At 34.6% G+C, this 22,409-nt stretch overlaps 1 protein-coding gene across 2 annotated transcripts in view; it reads right to left on the bottom strand.

Annotated features, from left to right (window-relative positions):
• The window catches only part of Ypel (Yippee-like), a 170,193-nt gene that overhangs the window by 33,013 nt on the left and 114,771 nt on the right, over positions 1 to 22,409 (bottom strand). For both annotated transcript variants that reach the window (XM_090373895.1, XM_090373896.1), the window contains 2 exons: positions 10,089 to 10,360; positions 762 to 805 (listed from right to left, as the gene is read on the bottom strand). In XM_090373895.1, coding sequence (XP_090230021.1) covers positions 762 to 805; positions 10,089 to 10,190 — 146 coding nt within the window. In that variant the 5' untranslated portion in view covers positions 10,191 to 10,360. The remainder of the gene's footprint in view (positions 1 to 761; positions 806 to 10,088; positions 10,361 to 22,409) is intronic.

The following is a 22,409-nucleotide window of genomic DNA, read 5'->3' as shown; positions in this document are numbered from 1 at the left end:
ATCACAAACTCTAATTTTTGTATTTTTAATTAATTATAGTGGATCACAGTTCCCACAAAACATCCTCTGCGATGTAACTGATGAGAACCGCCAGTTTATACGAATAACAAACAACAGCTTGCGGTGTTGTTTCATTACAAAAAAGATTTTAATTCACTGTACATTGTCAGGCATGTTAAATTTACCACCATAAATTTTATTACACTTTAAAAATTATTCTTATGTACAGATTAAAAAATATTGCACTTCAGTGTTTTTGAGTCTATACATAAGAATTTTTTTTGGGTGAAAGTGACAGTTTATTGAAACAAGAAAATTAATTTAAATAGATAGTTCAGTGTTTATCATAACTAGCATTTTTTCACCTAATTCTAATCAAACAATTACTTTAAAATAAAAATAGGGCAGTGTTTCTTCTAACTAGTTCTTACAACCACTTTATTACTTCTAAATTTGACAACAATATCTACAACAATTTCAAAACATCAAAATGGCATATGATATGGTTGGGTTACTAAAATGTTTTTTTGTAAAATTTTTACTTTTCTGTTTACAACAAACTCTTACCACTTTTGCCCAAATAATTTATGTGGAGTGCAGTGTTTTTTAATATGTAATTAGAATTAGTTATTCACATATATCATTGTCCTAATAAATTAAAAAATATATACAAACATGCTTTTTATTCTTTCTTACTTAACTTACTGCTGTCTTGTTATGCTAAAATGAAAGTTTTAAATAATCCTTTATCATATACTTACACTGAATTGAAGAGGTAAGCACGACCTTGACTTCCTTGGAATGACTGTAAAATGCAACAACTCTCCTAAAAAAATGTTTCAATACATCTCAAAATAACTGCAATGTTTTTCTGAAAGTCATTACTATTTTTGATTTAGTTAATTCCATATAAAGAAATAAAATCTGCAGGTAAAGAATAATGGGAAAACCTTTTATTCTTTACCTGCAGATTTTATTAAAATCTGAAGTGTGCATATAGAGAAAGTTAAATAACGACAAACTATAATGAGTTTCTAAAGCTAAAAGCAGATGCACAGGTCTTTGTACTTTTTTTGTAGATTTTATAAAAAATATTGATAATCATTTCTAATTAAAAACATGTTGAAAAGGACTTCAAATGTTTCTTTTGTAAAACTCAGTTAATGATGACATGGTGATTTAAAAAAAAAAATGATGAAAGTGCCAAACCACAGGTTTAACATATGGGTAGTTTCTACCTTACACTTAAATGTGTTCCTGGAAAATCAAGCATAAAACAAAATATATTCTACTATACACTCAATGCAATAAACTTTGGATACATTCCAAGCAGGCTATAAGAAAAAATTTTCTTCTAATTTTCAAAGGCAGCAACAAAAGCACAATAGAGGCATGTTCCTTATCTGCATCAGAGTGTTTATGTCCATTTTTGTATTTAAACAACACAGCACTGCATTTTAGAGACACACTGATGTATACTTGCATTATTGTTTTCATTTTTCCCGACATTAAATTTTTATGAATATAAAAAATAAAAACAAAACATGAAAAATTCAGGCCAAAGTGTATCAGTATTAGTAATGGCCATATGGTGCAAGGAAGTCTAAGGCTTATGCTGCACAAGCCAAAAAAAAGTAAAATAAATAAAAGAAAATAATAAAAGAAAAGAAAAGGAAACAGACAACCTAAGCACTTCCATCCTCCCATACATAACTATCCAGCTGACCTCTGAATTTAATTTCAGTATATTTCAGTACAGTATAGTACATGGCAGGCAAAGGAAGAATGAGATGATTTATCATAAACTCACACATTCACAAAAATACAAATACATATAAAAGATAAATTTGGTACAAACTAAAATGGTACATTACTGTGTGTTTTTAGATTTTAAAGTAAAATACAATATATTAAAAACACTAAAATACATATGTAATTAGAATCAGTGAAAAAAATACACTTAAAAAGGCTTTACAAGAAAAAAAAAAAGTCCAATGTTTTCTTTTGCCAATACCTTTAATTTCTGTTTATAGTGAACACTTCTTTTTCATCTCAGTATAAAAACCTTGGTCATCACAATGGAAATATACCACCTGAGAGCTTTAATAGCCCAAAATGCATGCTTATATGATGCAGAAATAAATTTTCTTTCTTCAGTTTTCCTGGTACTGCTCTAACACTTCATCAATTGTTTGAATTGGGCAGCTGGCTATGCTGAAATCTAAACTGACAAAGTTTGAAAACTGTTTTCCTTTTCTAGTCTGCAACTGATTCCAGTCAGCACTGCTTGCACTCTCATCAGTCTCTAAGCGATTTCTTCAAGATTTCCAGAAAGAAATCCAGTTTTTATAAAGTAATTTTGGACAGTAGATTCTTTTATTTTATTCCATGCCCTGGGAAATAGAAGGCAATGCATAAAAATCACACTTAACTTCCGTTACTAATATCGCTGCTACAATCAAGCGGAAATAGAGCTTATTATAGCTTATTATACTAATAACTATAACTGTGAATTTACTTTGAAACAGTGAATTATCCCTAAATCCAGTAGTTGCAACTCACTTGAACAAGGTTTGATCCAAGAACAAACTCATTTTGTTGTTTTATTAGCCAAATTTGGAATCTAGGGCATTTAGACAATCTTCAAAAATACCTGATGTCATCCATGCCTTCAAATTTGCTGTACAATTCAGTAAGAAAACTTAATATTTTTAAAATAGCACAAGTTTTGAGATTTACCAACAACTAATAACTCAAGTTTCTCCATCAGCATCACTGGCAATTAGCAACACCATGATTGTTGTTTGCTCAATTTCCTGTTATGGCAGTTAAAACCTTTCAGGTATACTGTTGGTCCAGGAAAGGTATTATAAAACAGTCCTGTTTCAATCAGGTTGAAGTTGTTCTTTGGGTTATAGCCATCCAGGTGATTTTTTACTCCTACTTCCTTCCAGTGTGCTGCTGGCTCTGCATTATTTTGTCCTACCCTCCCATACAAAACTTGGTCAACTTTTCAATCAATCTATCCAACCATTCGAGGTTATAAAATCTGCAATTCCCAGGCATTTGCCAATGTGTAAAGCTTTCTCCCTAAGAATATTAGAAGCCCTAACATTCAAAAACTATTCTTTTAAAATCACCTCTAATTGCTCATATTTGGGACCTTTATGTACTTTCTTTTCTTAGCCACAGGCCTGCACTGGAATGCAAGCCTATGGTTAAGTACAACAAAATGACTAACATTTATTGCAAGAGGAATATACATACTATACTCATAGTGGCAAAATAAACATGCATCTAACCAAAATATGCACTAGGTCAATGTACTAAATAAGTATAAGGAAGTCTAGCTATTTTTATCAAACAAATTTTACCTGGTAGCTGATATTTCTTACTACACTATTTATTTAATACAAAAAAATGTAAATAGTGGAAAACTTGGTTTTTCCATCATATATAATGAGAAAAGCATACAGAGAAATTATGCAAAAATAAATGGACCAAAATAAAATATCTTAAGTAGTGAGAAAACAAATACTGATAATATAAATGTGAGATTTCACAGGTTAAAAAATGGTGCACTTTATAATTTTATTCTGAAATCATACTAGATAAAAAGAACAAATATCATCATTAGTAAACGAAATTTTATTATTGGGAAAAATAATTATTTCACAACTACCTCAACTTCAAACAGTGCAGCACGAAGCATTTAAAATCAAACCTCAAAAACAAACAAATAAATACATACACCACACTTTGTACACAAAGATAAGAATTTTTATGACTATATTTCACCAATTATCTTAAAACTAATCAGTGATATAGACAAAAGAGAATTCTGTGCTTGAGGAATACTAAAATTTACACTGATGTAAATCTAACCAATATTTAAATTATATTTTGGTGTGCAAACAGGAAAAAAGCACACCAAGAGGGTGTTATGAAGTTGACTGAATATCTTCTTACACATATGCACACATACATACAGAGAGAGATTCCAAGTAATAAAGTAATGTTTTTTTTATTGATTTTTGTGATCCTTTCATTCCATTGTCACTAAAGCAATTATCTAGAACTGTCCATTCTATGCTTTGATATAGGGGTAGGAGAAAAAAATGGAATGATCATTTACTGATGTCAGTCTGATGGAGATGAAGTGTGTGTGAAAATCAGTATTAAGTAAAAGTTTGTATCTTAAAGTAATGGTTCCATCAGTCATCTACATCACTCCAATCTGGTCAATTTCCATAATAGGTGATGCCCATTAAGATCTTTCAGAATGATAAGTGAGAGATCCTTTTATATTTTTTGTACAGTAAACATGATTTGAAAGATATACAAAAGAAAAGAAAAGTGTGGAACTAGAAAAGGATATACCCTGATGAAATCTGAGCTCACCAGGATGGCACACTATTAGCAGAATTTACTGTGTTCATGCCTTTTTTTTGGAAAAGCATGTGAAATTTTTTTTTTTTATTAAAGAAAAAAATTTAGTGGAATTAAGTATAAACACAAATTTAATTAAATCTTGAATGTCATCAAAATTGGAAAGAAAGAAAATCACTACAATATCGTTACTTGAATTAGTTATGGATGATGATTCTGACCTTTCTCTAGGTAGCCTGCTTGTTAAATCAATTTTAGTTGTCTTTTTTCAGCCATGTTATCTTTTAGCCATGTGAAAGATGACATGGACGATCCTAGAATTGGTCTTCATGGCTAATTTTGTCATGATAGGTCAGAGCCATTCAATTTCACTTTTAACTGCTATAGATTGATTTGGTAGTTGTTGGCGCATCGGCTTCTGTGGCCATATTGCACCTCCCAAGGTTTTTGCAGTACTTTGATCCAAGCCCGAGGTGGGAATTGAACCCGTGACCTTTGGGTTGCCGGGCAGGTACTTTACCCACTCGGCTAGCCCGGTCGGCTACTGCTATAGAAGAGCAAACAGATGGTGTAATTGCAAGGTACATTGCTGGCCTGATGCATGCATACCTTGTTGTCTACTGACTGTGAAGTAAAAGCCAAACTGATATTTAAAAGAGCTGTCTGAAAGACATAGATCTGAATGATAACTAGTTATTGTTTCTGCATAATAATGGCAGAGGGATGTTTGAGGATATTCAATATGACTCATTTACTTGTTTCTTGATACAAGACATTGTATTCAGATTTTGTATTTCTATACCTTTTTTTAAGTTTTCCATTTTTCACTGACTCTGGAGTAGGCTGGGTGGTTACCTTTGCAAACAGGATGCATTGCAGCTGATGTTTTGGTATTTGTAGTACCTTGGTGGGTTAGAAAATGAATAGATGCAACAAATACATTACACAGCCTGCTTTTACAGTATTTGGTAAAACTGTATGTTAAAGATGAGGATGATGTAGCTGTGAATATAGCATCTTTTTAAAATCAGAATTCATTCTGCCTGAAAATGTAGAGTTCACAGTTCTTGAATGACGTCTGCTGTCACCAGTTCAGGGAGGCCTGGGTTTGAACCAATCCTGCAGGGGAGTGGAGGAATGTTTAATAAGCCTCTTCATTTAGGTGTGTAGTTAACTGATAACAGTTTGTTTCCCGCATGAGTTATTACTGATTTTTCAGTCTGCACAACATGCAAATCCACCTGAAAACATACACCTGTATAGACATAATACACTGGCACACTATGACCTAAATTGCTGATGATACATGATAACAACAACAACAAATGTCTTTCAAATCTCATAAGTTCCATTTAGAGATAATACCCTAAGAGTTTAGAGTAGCATTAAGGAATAATCTGACATGCATTCCTGCAAAATGTGGCAGTTCAGTAGCACATCAGAGGCTGCAGTTCAAAGTTTATAAATCAAAATATCTTCAGATCATAGTGTCTTGATCACCTTCTGTGAATCAGAAGCATTTTACAAACATTTCTGTATGAGAAAAGGTCAAAGTGTATTTAGCATACATCAGGAGATAACAAGTTAGTAGACTCAAGTACAGGAAACAATGCAAAATCTATTATTGCTCTTTTTAACGTTTAAGTTAGCTGTACCTCTGAGGTTTCTCACTACTTGGAGGCAGGAGCAGTGCCACATGAACAAACAACAGTAAAAGGTTAGTGAGACTAGTAATGTTAGCAGAAAAGGAGGGAAAAAAGGAGGAATCACTTTTTTGAGTTTCTGCTGATAACTTGCAGCAAAAAGATGATCTAATATCACAAGAACTTAAAGCTGAGAAAACACTCAGTTGGGTGGGGGGGGGGAGCTTGAAATTTTGCTGCCATGTGATGTCAGTGGAAATTCTGACTAAAGCTTATTCAGAGTCTGAAGGGCTCTCACATATATCCTCACTATGATTCCCTACTGATGTCTAATATACTTGGCAGACTGATGGAGGGTGATGGTGAGAGAAAAATCGTAGCTCCTAGCAGTAAAAAAAAAATATTTTAACTAATGCTATATACCATCAAAACAAGGCAGTTATGTTATCAGGTCCCATATGGACAAAAAGATTAGTTCAGTGGATGCTGTCCATTATTTCTGAAGTTCATTAAATTGAGGTCTGTTAAAGCAAAGGTTTTTACTGTACACAGATGAGTTAAGCATATAATCAATTTATTGTTTATTTATTATCTGAAGGATGCTTCCTTCAAATAATAAATAAATTATGAGAGAAAAACAATCAGAAATATGTCTGATGATGAGAATTCAGGCACATTCACTTGAAAAACACTAATGCTGGCCCTGTTTTAAGAGATTATCTTGGTTACAGTTTTCTCCTTTCTCAATATACTTCATGTAAATAAATGGTAAATTAATAAGTTTAAAAATAATTAATTTTACATAAAGCTAATAAAATTTCATTGCCTAACACATAATGGTGGCCCAATTCTCATCAACATTAATGATAAATGTAGTCCAGTGCCTTTTAGTTGAACAAAGCTTGAGAATTAACACTGATTTTTACTATGTAGCAGAGTACACAAAAAATAAATAATACAATAAAAAATAAAATAATAACACTAAAAGGAAATTCTTATATCTGAAGTTAGCAGATATCCACACAAAAGCTAATTGTAATTAGAAGTAAAGGCATTGTGATTTTTGCCTTGCTCAAAATCTTTTAGTTTGGATGGTATTTTGGCAATCTAGTACTAAGCAGCTCAGTCCAACATTCATTTGTAAGAGCTGCATGAAAATTATTTCACACAGTTCAATGTAAAGTAGAAGAGCATTCTTGTACTTTACATTGAATTAAATGGTATTTTAATTAAATTTAATTACACTGAATGAAAAGAATTCACAAGAGACAAAAACATGCCATGTCAGTTTTTGGCATTACATGCCAAAAACTGAAATATACTGTACACCCATCCTTTTCAGATGAAGATATAAGGGGTGATGTGTAAGTTTGTGGTATAGCCATGAAAGAAAGTGGCAATAACAAAAATTAATATTTAATTTTCTGCATAATACATCTGTCAATATACTTTTTACAATGATTTTTCACTTACTGTTAGATCTTGTTTGTAGAAGGCCAAATCTTGGACCTCCAAACAGAATTTAAAGAATTAATAACATCATTATTGCTCTCAAATTTCATTCCTTTCAAGTAATTTTTCATTATTTGAACCAAATCCAAGGCTGCCCATTTTAAAAAAATAAGACAGATAGGGCAACAATTCAAAGTCTAAATGGTGATGACTAAAGTTATTAGTGTGTGGCTTATGATAATGATAAATGTAGTCCAATGTCTTTGGTAAGCAATCCACATCTATTGATTTTTATTTTTAAGCAAAGTTATTTTATTTAGAAGTGTGCTCTCTTTGCCAGTATGCCCTTCTTCAAGGAAGTCCACAATTACTGTGCTCTTTCAATCCCAGAAAATTGAGGCCAACAGCTTTTCAACTTATTTAGTTATTTGAAAACTCTTGGAAGAAAGAGACCTGACATGTGTCCACCACTCTGATTGTGGTTTTGTTTCGGGATCAAAGTGAAGGACTCAAGCTTCATCTAAAATCACAAATCTGTTAATAACATCAACTTGATTATCATTATATGATTTTTCCAGTTGTACTTGTTATTTCTTCTTTGTGGTCAGTCTTCCAAAATTTTGGAGCCCATCTTGAAAGATTTCTCATGGATAGAATATTCCTTAGAATATCCTGAACTATTTTACATTATGTGCTCATCACATAAGCTATATATCTAATAGTGACCCTGCAGTCTGAAAGCAAAATAGCATGCATCAGATGTGTTTTTTTAAATTGATGACAGTTGCCCACTTCTTGCACTGTCTTTGGTGCTTTCCTTTTGATGCTTGAATTCTGCAATCCAATACTTTACCTCAGAATAAGAAATAGCATTGTTACCAATTGTTCCCAACATATCTTTATGAATTTCTTTTGAAGTTAAGTCTTTAAATAGATATTTTATAATATCTTGGAGATCTATTTTAACCAAAGAGCTTCATTTCACTCTTTCAACTCCTTAAAATAAACAAATAAAATAAAAGGGTTGGGAGATAATATTTTATCTTTAAATTTTGCACACATTTATGAAAGTTGATACTTAATTATACTAACTATAGAACAAACAGATCGCTATTTTTCATTCACATTCAGACTATGAAGTTATCAACCCACCCCCCTCACCAAATACACACCTTTTTTCTGGCACATCTTACCAGAATTCAGTTGCAGATTGTGATGAATGCAACATCTTCAGATACGATCTTCTTGAAATTGTAAAAGTCAATTTCTAAAATGTTTCCCTAAATAGAAGTCTTTAAATTATTAATAGCCTCTGCCACAAATGGGTTTACAATGAAGGCAAAGGAGAACTTCAGCAAATACAAGTTATCAAAATTGGCCTCTTCCTATATTCCTTAATATAGCAATGAACAAACTACATTTCCAGAGAATTCTGTTTGATTTATGGAAATCTGATTGATTATTTCTTATGATGAGGAGGAAAGGTGGAAATATCACTATTCACCTTTAGCACATAGGGCAAATTTTTAGCTATTTGAGTAAGGTCAAATACTGGACTAATACCCAGAAAGTTAAAGAAGCAAGTGAAGATAATATGGATTACATCTCTTCCCCTGCTGTTGCTATTGCATTTGTTTCCTTGCATCACATTTCCAATACTAATACTATTATATTATCCTTTTTCCAAAGTACTGAGTTCTCAGATGTCGAATGCTGAAATTCAGCCAAAAATATCAAATCCTGTATCCATTCATCTGAAAAAATGAATAGGATCTCCTCCTCTCCTTCAATATAAAGAATTCCAATAATATTAAATATTTAATAGATTCTCAGCAATGTGTTAAGCCACCTTACAATACAATAATAAGATAACCATCACAAAGTAGCAATAAGACATTAAATTTCTCTTCAAATTTAGCATTTCAATTCCCCCCCTCCCCCCCATTAGCCAGTTTTTCCACTTGAAAAAATGAAATTTACAACATCTAAACTGTTTTCATAACATTTTATTAAATTAGTATTAGTATGGCTAAATGATGCAAGGAACTTATTCTATGTCTGCCTATAAAAAAAATAATAATAAATAAATAAAAAAACTTTCGCAGTCCCTTATAATTCTCATCTCCAGAAAATGTCCATTCTATTCCACCATGAACTTTTCCAAACTCTTTACCTCAGCCTCTTGAAAGATAAAATAAACTTCTTGGGATCCAGCCTTCTGTTACTGTAAGATTTTATATTTATGCCTCCTGGTTCTTATTTCTCCTACCAGTGGGAACTATCAGCTTTCTCCTCACAAAAGTATCTAGCTGCCAAGCTTTGCAGTCCACATTGTCTAAGCCATTCCTCATTGGGACAATGACTAGTGCCCCTCAACACTGATCCCTAAGAGAGACCACACATACTGCCAGAATCACATAATAAATTCCAGGATCATATAATAAATTTACTCAAATTTATTATATAAGATTTCCAGTATCTATACAGACATGCTGCACTAGAGGCTGAAATTGCAATTCAGTGTTGAAAAATAAATGTTAAAAATAAAAAAAATTTTTATATAGTATTATAATTATATAAATGTAAATAAGCTTCAATTTTTACCTTTGAAATAAGTTCATCGTGATTTGCAAGGTGTGCACGGCAATGAATGCAACTATATGTGCGATGACAATTAGGTAAATAGGCTTGGAAAGTTTTCACCATTTCTGACAATGGGATAATGCCTCCGCTGACAAGTAAGCAGTACAAAGCTACCTTCCTATTATAGAGGTCAGCACATGAGAGGATCAGTTTGTCTTAGGAGCACATACATTGAAAATCAAGTACTGCTTAGTTGGATGAAAAGCGTAAAATTCAAACACCTTTCCTTTAACCTACAAACAATATAAAATACTGGTTTAATCCATTAATTATGTCTAAAAGTTAATAATACTGTTTAGAATGTCAAGAATTGAAAAACAGAAAGCATAACTATTTTTAGCATAAAATCATTGAGAATATTTACGGCACATTATGACTTTGGTAATTGTATAACTACTGTATTAAAACAAGACAACTTTTCAGTCTAGCTGAACATAAACAATTTGCATAATCTATCAACACAGCCCTTTTTAATATGTAAAAATTTGTCTTAGTTCTGAACCAAAAGGCATATAACATGAGACCTAAAAGGAGAAGATCACTTTTTGTTTTTTTTTTTAAATAGTCACACACTGTGGCACCTATCCTAATTCATATATGTCTAAAGCAATGAATGACAGAACTGATATTCAGCCACATCTCTTGGAGCCAGTTGTGAAGAATTTCTGCGCAAAGTATGGTCAAATACTGTAACTAAACTTTCATGATGGATGACTTGTGTATATTCCTATACACAGAAAGTGATGTGTTAATGATGTAAGATATGCTACAGAAGGCCACTATATGTGAGCTTCTGTAAGCAAGGGTTAAGGTGCCATTTATGTTAGACAAACATTCAATCCTCTTTGGTATGGTACCAAATAGTAGTTAGAACAAGCGAGTACACCTATGCTCAAACCAAACTGCATACTCAATTAACAGAGGGTAGATAATCTTCACTGCTCACTGGAAGAATAGTTGCAGTAAGGATGAAAGGCAAGATGATTATTCGGAACATATCACATAGTTGCACAAAACACATTTGTTTTGTGATTAACAACATAGATAGATTTTTTAGATTTCTTAGATTTCTTTCCCCCTTTTATGGACTACAAATAGAAGACCATACTGACTTTTAACTTGGACCACAGAAAACAACTTATTTTATGGTGCACCGTAAAAAAGTCTGTTCACTGATAAACAGAGCTTCACACACATATGTGTATATAACCTCAGGGTGTTGATGGGAAAGGCAGATGTCAGAGAAGGCTGAGCCTCACATGGAAAAACCATAGTAACCTATCAGATTGGTTAGACAAACCCCTCCTTGACAAATCCATGCTGTGATTGCAGTATAATTTAATGAAGTCCAAATGGTCCCGCATTACTTCTGTAACCAGTGATTCCATTATTTCCCATGGAAAAGACGTTAAGCTAAGAGGTCTGTAATTACTCATGTTGCCTTTTGATCCCATTTTATGAATTGGGAACGTATTTGCACTTCTCCAGTCCATAGGGACCTCCTTTATGATCAACTTGCAGGTATCTAGTCTCCATAAGCTACAACTTTCAGTTCTGAAGCCTTTCTTGGTATGACCATCCTTTTGTTCTCTTAATCAATTGTTGCTGTTCTCTGCACCCATTCCAGCAGATCTACATTCTTCCTAAATGAGGCTTTCAGGCTTATTTATAAGTAGTATTCATACAGATAAATCCTGTATATCACTGACAAAACCCAATGAACTGTCCTGATAGCCACTCTGCACTGCTCAGAGAACTTCAAATCCAACTGTACAATTACCCCCAGCTCTTTTTCATTTACCACTAGCCTGAGTTTAATACCACATACAGTTGGCACATTAATCTGGGATTCTATCCATATGGAGTATCTTGCATTTGTGAATGTCGAATTTTAATAGCCAATTCTAAGACCATCTCCTTTCTTTTTTTTTTAAGATCTTTTTGCATTAGCTTACACTGATTACTGTCATTAACGACCCTGCCAAACTTTGTATCATTAATAAATATAAAAAAAAACAATGGGCCCAGTATTGAACCCTGTGAGATGCCACTAATAGCATTCATCCATAAAGAGCAGTGTCCATTAATAATCACTGTCTTTTCCCACTCAACCATCCCTTTATCCAGAGCAGTATCTTGCCCTTAATGCTACACTGCTCCAATTTGTACAGCAATCTTTTATGTGCAACAGTATCAAAAGCTTTCCTCATATCCAAGTATATAACATCAAAATTATTATTTATATCCCATCCCTTAGTTACTGCATCACAGTACCCAATCAGATTGGTCAGATAAAATTGTCTTTTAACAAATTCATGCTAACTGCAGTATAATTGGATTCCTGTCTAGATGGTCCTGCACTACTTTTTTTAACCAGTGACTCCATTATTTTTACCAGAACAAAAGTTAAAGTAACAGTTCTGTAATTACTTGTGTCACACTTTGATTCCCCTTTGTGAATTGGAGATAAATTCACACATCTTCAATCCTTGGAACTCAAAAATGCTCTCACAATTATGGCTAAGGGTTTGCTTACCTCATTTAATATAATTGGATGGACTACCCATGGTACCTTTTTTTATGTTAAGCTTCTGCAAAAATTTATCTTCCACTTTCAGTTATCACAATATCATTTAGCTCTCTATTAGATTTTGATGAACTTCTTGCTTCCCTCCCTAAAGAACTCCTGCATGAATGTACATGCAAAACAACTATTCAATTTTTAAGCAATCTGAGCAGGATCATCAATAGTTAAACCATCGGAATGAAAAGCTTAGTAGCTTCTACAATTACTTCCATGGATGCCCCATTTAGAATATGCTGTTGGTAATAGTATTAGTAGAGGTATATGATGCAAGAAAGCAAGCTTATGCAGCATCAGCCAAAAAAAAAAAAAAAAAAACAACTCCCATTTCACCCCTCCATTTGTTACAAATGCTTGTCCAGCTTAGCCTTAAATTTATTTAGGCTATCAACTTCAACAACAAAAGATGGAAGTCTGTTCCACCAATCAACTACCTGCTGGCTAAAGGCAAACTTCCGCACATCTATTCTACAACTGTCTTTCTTCAATTTGAAACTGTGTCCCCTCAGATCCTTAATCTGAGCAAGAAGAAGAATCCCATCAGCATTCAGCTTGTTTAACCCATCAAGCAGATCACCTCGCAGGTGCCTAGTCTCCAGCTGCTGCAATTTGCAGAACTTAAGTCTTTCTTGGTAAGAGTACTCCTTTGTTCCCTCACCAATCTCCTTGCCCTTCTTTGTACTCATTCTAGCAACTCCACATCCTTCCTAAAATGAGGCCTCCAGACCTGTACACAGTACTCAAGGTGTGGCCTGACCACTGCCTTGTATAAAAGGATAATCACCTCCCTCTCCCTGCTACCAAACTTCCTCCCCTGGCAGCCCATCTGCACTGCTCAGTGAACTTCATAATTGACTGCACAATTATCCCCAGGTCTTTTTCACTTTCCACTTCCCTGAGTGTAGTACCACACAGTTGGTACAAGACCTCCCTTTAACAAACCCATGCTGTGTCTTAACTATTAACTGCAGTCTTTTCTAGATGATCCTGCAATGCTTCTTTAACCGGGAAAATATTGATTCCATTATTTTCACCAGAACACAAGTTAAACTAACAGATCTATAGTTACTTGTGTCACCTTTTGAACCACCTTTGTGAATTGGTGATACATTTACACACCTCCAGTTCATGAGAACCTCCCCTGAGTCCAAGGAGGCTCTCATAATTATGACTAAGGGTTTGCTTACTTCCTTTGCTGCCTCCTTTAATATAACTAGATAGATCTCATCCACCCCAGGTACGTTTTTTATGTTTAACTTCAACAATTTCTCCTCCACCTTGCTCTCAGTTATTACAAAATCACTTAGCTTCTGTTAGAGTGTGATAAACCTCTGGCACTCCCTTCATTGAATAACTCCTCATGTGTGAATGTAGATTCAAAATACTCTTCAGTTTATCAGCTACCTGAGCATGATCATCAATAGTCAAGTGGTCCAATCTTTATGAAAGCAAAAGCCCTTATCTTTAGCCTTGATGGTAGTTACATCTTTAAGTAATTCCCACATCAGTACATTGTGATCACTGTCACCCAGTGGTTCCTTTATCTGCAACTTCTTAATGCATGAATAATCACTGCTGATAATAAGATCAAGAGTATTACTCCTTCTGGTTGCCTCTCAAACATGTTGCTGTAGAAAACAGTCATCCAATAAATCCACAAAAGTCTTGTTAGTGTGCGAGTGACCAACCCACAAGTTCCAGTCAATATCTGGAAAGTTAAAATCTCCCATTATAAGACATTCTGATTTACTGGCCCATTCTATTTCTCTGCACAATTGCTCATTATACTCATCAGATTCATTAGGCCTACAACACACCTACTCTCATTTTTCCTTTCCAGTGCTTATGTCACACCAAACAAACTCAACATTCACTGTCCACCAACATCAATTGGATGCAATTCCTTAGATTGTTTCTTAACTAACAGCATAACCCCTCCTCCTTTCCTATCCTGTCTATCCTTTCTGTACACCCCAAATTCCAATTCTGCACTGCTTATATCTGTAATATCACCAGATGATCCCACTGTATAGAATTTAAAAATTGTCTGAGCTCACTGTAGTCAGCCTTATGAAAGCAAAATTCCTTCTCTTTATCTTTGGCAGTAGTTATGTCTTTAAGTAAATCCCACATCAGCATACTGTGATCACTACCACCAGAGAGTCTTTTACCTGCTTATTCTTAATGCATGAAGAATCACTCTGATAATCAGATCAAGAATATTCCTTCTTCTTGTTGCCTCTCTAATTATCAAATAAATAAATAAAGTCTTTCTAGTGTTTAAATGATCAACCCACAAGTTCCAGTAAAAATGCAGAATTATGCAGCAACAAAGTTCTCAATATAAATTTTCAAGCATTGTTATCATATTTATAATAAAAAGTACTCCATGCTTTTACTCAGTTTTTCCCCTCTGGCACAAAAATTGTTATAATTTTGTTTCAGCTTATGTTCGTTAAGCAGGGGTAGAAAAGGTTCTACCACTGTTGACCTACTCAATATAATTTACTGCTAACCTCAATAATATTTGGCTGCAATAGTACTACAACATAAGCCTCCACATTCTCAGTTTTAACTAGAATAAATCATCAACAAAGACTGTTAGTGGGTTATCAATGGCCAATTTAATTCTACTTGCACATGAGAAGAAACACAAAATAATCAATATTGACATTCTTTTAATGACTGATACGGGTGTTTGAAACTATTTTGAAATACAAAGCTCATTCCAAATGAAAACTGCAAACCAACAAAAATGAATATTATGCAAAAACTAATGATAATCTTGGATCAGACTGAAGTTTGCTGGCAACACTCTGTGCCCACATAGCACCATCTATTTGGAAAAAATCAAATTTCAAGATAGCAGTACTCTTGCAGTCATACACCAAGGTAGAGATGTGATTTATAATTCAATTTTTAGATGCAAAAATGAATAAAACCTGCTGAAATTTATCAGAGAATTTTGACTCATTATGGTGTTGCATAAATCAAACAAATCTACAAGTGGGTGAACAAGAATGGTATCAAAAGTGTTCAGGATTCTACTCAACCAGGGCAAGCACATTGTCATAATGCTATAAGTCACGTTGGCAGTGGAAGAACTCGTACGAGGAAACCATCACATTACTATAGGAAAGCCACGGGCACAAGATTAGCGCTGGTTCTAGTGCATGTCAATGCACCTTCATAAAATGTGTACTAATTGGACTCCTCAGTGTTTAACACCACCAAAAATGATGTAACAATGACTTAATGTGCTTCTTTGGTATGGATCGGTCATACTATTGCACACCAGAAAGGAAATTTGCAAATTCAGAGTGGGCCATGCAAACTCAGCTCAACCAGGGAAAATTCCAAAACCAAGCATCAGCCAGAAAAGTGCTAATCTCCATATTCTGGCTTAATCACTATAAAGTAATGATTCAGAACCTTATCTGGAGAGAGGAGAACCAATGACAAGAGAAAAAAAAAATACTGTGATGTGCTTCTGAACCATTTAAAAAGCCAGCAATTTGAAAGAAATGTCATGGTTTCCTGCTTTCAGGCATGTATGCCTGTAGCATGATAATGCCCATCCTGCTAATTCTACAGTGAATCAGATATAGGGGATGAAGTCTGAGATACAATCTCCATATTCATGAGACTGAGCTCCATGTATTATCACTTTTTTTAGACACTAAAAGATGCATTAAGAGGACATCACTTCTTGTTCAATGAATAGGTCAGGACAGCAACGAATGAATGGCTTCAACACCAATCATAAAAATTTTTCCCACAAGGGATCCAGAAATTAGTGCAGCACTGGGGAAAGTGGTGAATGTGATGGGGATTATAGTGAAGATTGATATGTATGATTTCCTTGTTTGTGAGATATAACCTTCATTTAACTCTTACAGTTTTAATTTCAATAACCATTGTATATTTTTCTGTATTTTGTATCACTATACTTAATGACTGTAGCACTAGAACCTGCACATATATATATATATATATATATATATATATATATATATATATATATTTTTTTTTTTTTTTTTTTTTTTGTTATTATACCAGTGTAAATAATAATCAAGTTTGTCTAGTAACTTTTATTATTACATTGGCAGTAATCATGATTATATTCTTCTAATGTTTATTGATTAAATAAACAATGTTTAAGAAAAAGTAGAAATTTGACTTTTAAAAAATCTCTCCTAAATTTATAGCAGCCACTCCTCTGAAAATTTCATCTAGCTATGATCCTGTGCAGCATCAATTAAAATGATGTTGCGTGGTCAGGTGTCCCGTTAGTTTAGGGTTTCATGAGCTTCATAATGCTGCATGGTAACTTCATTACTCTTACCATGATATTCTAACTATTAATGAGTTTTTTACATAACTATAAACACAAACGATTCTCCCTTTCTGAGCTTCATTTGATGCCACAAAGTAACAAAGCTTAATTAGAATAAAATCTAGCAACATTAATACTCCAGTTCTTTTCAGAAAGATGTAATTATAAGCTTCCTTTAACAAGAAAATTGTATGGCATATTAACATTAACCAGAATTGAAATGGTGGTGCCTTCCAAAATCATTCTCAAAATTCAGGAAAACAGCTGTATAACTTTTAACCAAAGACTGTAATACAAAGTTTTAACTTTAAAAGAAAGAAATACATTTTCCTATGCCATAACAGATAAAAAAACAAAAAAGAAAAAAACTTAATTTAAAATAATAGATACCCACTGAGTTACACAATTAATCATAGCTGTCAACTTTCAATAAGCCAGAGATCAGGTAACTGTAAACAGACAGAAAAGTTTTTTTTTTTTTTTTTTTTTTTTGCAAGCAGGCATAAAACACAAGCTTTTTCCCAAAATGGAGCAGTTCTTTGCAACATTGGAATGCAGATTTTTAAAATTCAGGCTTTCTTGAAATCAAATTCACATGCACTATATATTAAAATACAGCCACAGAATTATTTACCAGTACAGTGTAGCTTTCCATTTACATTGTCCATTAGACATAATCTGATTATGACTGCTTCAAAAAGGATTCCACTGCAGACTTTCCTCTCCAGAAATGTTGAGTCAAAGTTTTGTTCATAACAACTGGTCTAGACTTGGCTGTCAAGAGCATTTCCAAAGCTCTTGGAAAGAAAGAGAGGATCTGAATATCCTCTCACACCCAGTAGTAATATGAGGAACGGTTAAAATGTGAAGCATGATTTAGGATAATTTTTTTACATTTCAAGCTACCATGTGCATTTGTCACTTCCCCAATCAAGGACTGCTGTACATCAATTCTTTCTTCTTTCATAATGATAGGTTCTGTAGGTTGTCATACCAAAATTGACAGAACAAATGTTGCAAAACATCTACTATTTCACCTACTTCCTTATCTTTAATGCCACCAAGAAGTACTGGAAACTCTCCATAAGAAAGCCATCACATTACTATTGAAGACTTACCACAGGAGTGCAAGATTAGTGTTAGTTCAGTGCCTATTAGCAAGGAATCGCACTTTCAAAAAGTGTGCTAAATGGATTCCTAGTGCACACACCATACTCAAGCATCAGCCAGAAAAGTGTTATTCACTGTATTCTGTCAGGACCATTATCTTGAAAAAGGAAAACCAATGATAAGTGACGAATACTTAAAAACCATTTAAAAAGCCAGCAATTTGAAAGATATGTCATGGTTTCCTGTCCCCCAGATGTGTGCCTGTAGCACAATAATGTGCTTTCTAACATCATTATGATTTTGGCAGTAGAAATTACTATGATTAAGTCAGAATCATCCTTCTGATTCTGTCTAGTTTGGTATTCTACTTCCCTTTTTGGAAGTAGGAGATTTAAAAATTGTTGGTATAACAAATTTGCAGATCACATAATGGATGTGAAGTATGTTGAACTGAAGAGCTATGTTCAGATTTTCAAAGGTTGGCATAACATTCAAAAGAAACAAGCAACCTGCTTTCTTTAAAGAGGAATATGAACACACTTTCCACATGGGTGAAGATAACATGCCTAGAGACATCAGCTTTCCAAATTGCATATTGTTTTCAAGACACATTTGCGATTCAGTTCTTTGTCTTTGAGCAGTTTATTAATTTGTCTTCTTCAAAAACTTTTGGATCAGAATTTGGACATGGGCCAGTAACATTCACTAGTGATCATTTATTGTACTTTGCAATTTGGTAACTGAAAAGTGCTCATATGGCTTTTCTCACCACTCTTCTTACAGACTTTGCAGTGGTTGCAACTATTTTACCAGTATACTTAAAATTTACACAGACACAGCCAATATTTACACATTTCAATTTTTTTTTCCCTTCAGTGGTATGCATTAGTTTATACTGTTTAAATCTATCTTTTCTTTTTGAACTCCTTTTTAAACAGTAGTAAATGTCCAACAAATATTCATTCACTTTCACAGGAAAGCTGTCATCCCACCCCTTTAAGCACACAAATTAAAGAGATGACAAGGATAGCCTATTACCCAAGTGCTTAAATTTGTCCTTTTAATATCCTTGCTATTCCAGTTTTTAAGCTTACCATAACAGGTCATTTTCAAAACTAAGTGAAACAGCTTTTTAAAGGAATCTCACCCGCTTCCTGTAGGATCACCTTCGAAAGCTAGCACTGAAAAAAACAAGCTTTTGATTTGATGATTTTTATTATTATTATATTTATTATTATAAAAGGTCATTGTAATGGGTTTTAAAAAAAAAGTGCCATTTTCATTGCGCTTATTTGTTTGCAAATGTCTGTTTGTATTTCTGCCAACTGAAATTCTTTGGAATCTTAAAGACTGTTAATTAGTTTTGTACCACACAAATATTATGATGTGATTACACAATATACAGAGAAGCACTGTTATCCCATTTTCTATTTTTCAAGGCAGACTAGCTCGCACGCACGCACACACGGCCAATTGATTAACAGAAATAAGCATAGCATTAGCATTAGTAGAGGCATATGATGCAAGAAAGCAAGCTTATTCAGCATCAGCCAAAAAAAAAAAAAAACCCTCTCCCATTTCACCCCTCCGTTCGTTCGAAATACCTGTCCAGTTGAGCTTTAAATTTGTTTAGGCTATCAACTTCAACAACAAGTGATGGAAGTCGGTTCCACCAACCAACCACCTGCTGGCCAAAGGCAAATTTCCGCACATCTATCCGACATCCGTCCTTCCTCAATTTGAATTTATGCCCTCTGAGGTGATTATTCTGAGAAAGATGAAGAATCCCATTGGCATTGAGCATGCTCAAACCATTCAAAGCCTTATACACCTCTATCAGATCACCTCGCCGGTGCCTAGTCTCCAGACTCTGTAATTTGCAAAACTTAAGCCTTTCTTCGTAAGAGCAACCCTTTGTTCCATTTACTAATCTTGTTGCCCTTCTCTGTACCCGTTCCAGCAGCTCTACATCCTTCTTGAAATGAGGCCTCCAGACCTGTATACAGTACTCAAGATGTGGCCTAACCATTGCCTTATACAAGGGAATAATCACCTCCTTATCCCTGCTAGAAAAATTCCTGTATATCATTGACAAGACACCATGAGCTACTCTTGCAGCTCGTCTGCACTGCTCAGAGAACTTCATATCTGCCTGCACAATTACCCCCAGGTCCTTTTCATTCTCCACCACTGTCAGTGTAGTACCGCAGAGTTGATACATTGCTCTGGGGTTACTGTTACCCATATGTAGTACTTTACATTTGTCAATGTTAAACTTCATTTGCCACCTCTCAGCCCATCTGTTCAATCTTTCCAGATCCTGTTGCAGCAGCATAGCGTCAGTAGTGTCCTTAACGACCCTGCCAACCTTTGTATCATCTGCAAACTTAGACATTAAACTTGATATCCCATCATCAATATCATTCATAAACACCGAAAACAACAATGGACCCAACACTGAACCTTGAGGAACTCCACTAATAACATTAGTCCACGTTGAGCAGTGTCCATTGATTACCACTCTCTGTCTTCTGCCACTCAACCATCCCCTTATCCATAGCAGCAATTTGCCTCCAATGCCACACTGCTCCAATTTGTGCAGCAGTCTTCCATGTGCAACAGTATCAAAAGCCTTTCTAAGATCCAAATATATAATATCAAAGTTACTCCCTGCATCCAGTTCTTTTGTGACCAATCATAGTATCCAATCAAATTGGTCAGGCAAGACCTGCCCTTAACAAAACCATGCTGCGTCTGAGCTATAACTGAATTCTTGTCTAGATGATCCTGCAGTGCTTCTTTAACCAGTGCCTCCATTAATTTACCTGGAACAGAAGTTAAACTAACAGGTCTATAATTACTTGTGTCAGCCTTTGATCCTCCTTTGTGAATTGGGGTCACATTTGCACATCTCCAGTCTATGGGTACCTCCCCTGAGTCCAAAGAAGCTCTCATAATTATGGCTAGGGGTTTGCATACTTCCTTTGCTGCCTCCTTTAATATAACTGGATAGATCCCATCCACCCCAGATGCCTTTTTTATGTTTATCCTCAACAATCTCTCCTCCACTTTCCTCTCAGTTATTACAAAATCATCCAGCTCACTGCCAATGTTTACTTTACCTACATCATTCTCCTTCCTGAATAACTCCTCATGCGTGAATGTAGATGCAAAATACTCGTTTAGATTGTTAGCCACCTGAGCAGGATCCTCAACTGTTGAACCATCAATATCCAGTGGACCAATCTGATTCATCCCTTTCCTTCTCGAGTTCAAGTATGTGAAGAACTCCTTTCTGTTTTTCTTTGCATCCTTTGCCAAGGATTTTTCGTAGTCTGCCTTTGCCTGCCTAATCTCCTTTGTGACTTGGTTACAGACCAACTTATATCTATCATAGGCTTCCATGTCACCCATTAATTTGTATGTATCCCATGCATTTTTCTTCTCTGCCACATGTCTCATTAGTCCATCTGACAACCATTTAGGCCTAAACCTTGAACAATATTTCTTAGTTGGTATGTAAAGCCTGGTAGCCACCAAGATTAGTTCCTTGAATGCTTCCCATTTTGAGTTTGCTGTTGGTAACATCATCAGTTGGTCCCACTGTATAGAATTTAAATACTGTCTCAGACCATCATAGTCGCCTTTATGAAAACAAAAACCCTTCCCTTTACCTCTGATGGTAGTTACCTCCTTGAGTAAATCCCACTTCAACACACTGTGATCACTGCCACCTAGTGGTTCATTTATCTGCAGGTTCTTAATGCATGAAGAATCATTACTGATAATCAGATCAAGAGTATTGCTCCCTCTTGTTGCCTCACGAACATGCTGATGTAGAAAACAATCATCCAATAAATCCACAAAAGCCTTGCTAGTGTGCGAGTGACCAACCCACAAATTCCAGTCAATATCTGGGAAATTAAAATCCCCCATTATAAGACTCTCTGATTTACTGGCCCACTCTATTTCCCTGTACAATATATTATTATACTCATCAGAGTCATTAGGCCTATAGCACACTCCTACTCTCAATTTTGATTTCCCTATGCTTATGTCACACCAAACTGACTCGACACTGCCCTGTCCATCGATGTCAACTGGCTTCACTTCCTTTGACTTTATGTGTTTCTTAATTAATAGCATAACCCCCTCCTCCCCTCCTGTCCTGTCTATCCTTTCTATATACATTGTATTCCCCAAATTCCAGTTCCGCATTACTTATATCTGTGTGACACCACGTCTCTGATAT

Source organism: Mastigoproctus giganteus, chromosome 5 (genome assembly GCF_048544385.1).
Source record: "Mastigoproctus giganteus isolate SK-2022 chromosome 5, ASM4854438v1, whole genome shotgun sequence".
In the NCBI taxonomy this organism is placed as follows: domain Eukaryota; kingdom Metazoa; phylum Arthropoda; class Arachnida; order Uropygi; family Thelyphonidae; genus Mastigoproctus; species Mastigoproctus giganteus.
This window is presented reverse-complemented; position numbering and strand designations above follow the sequence as displayed.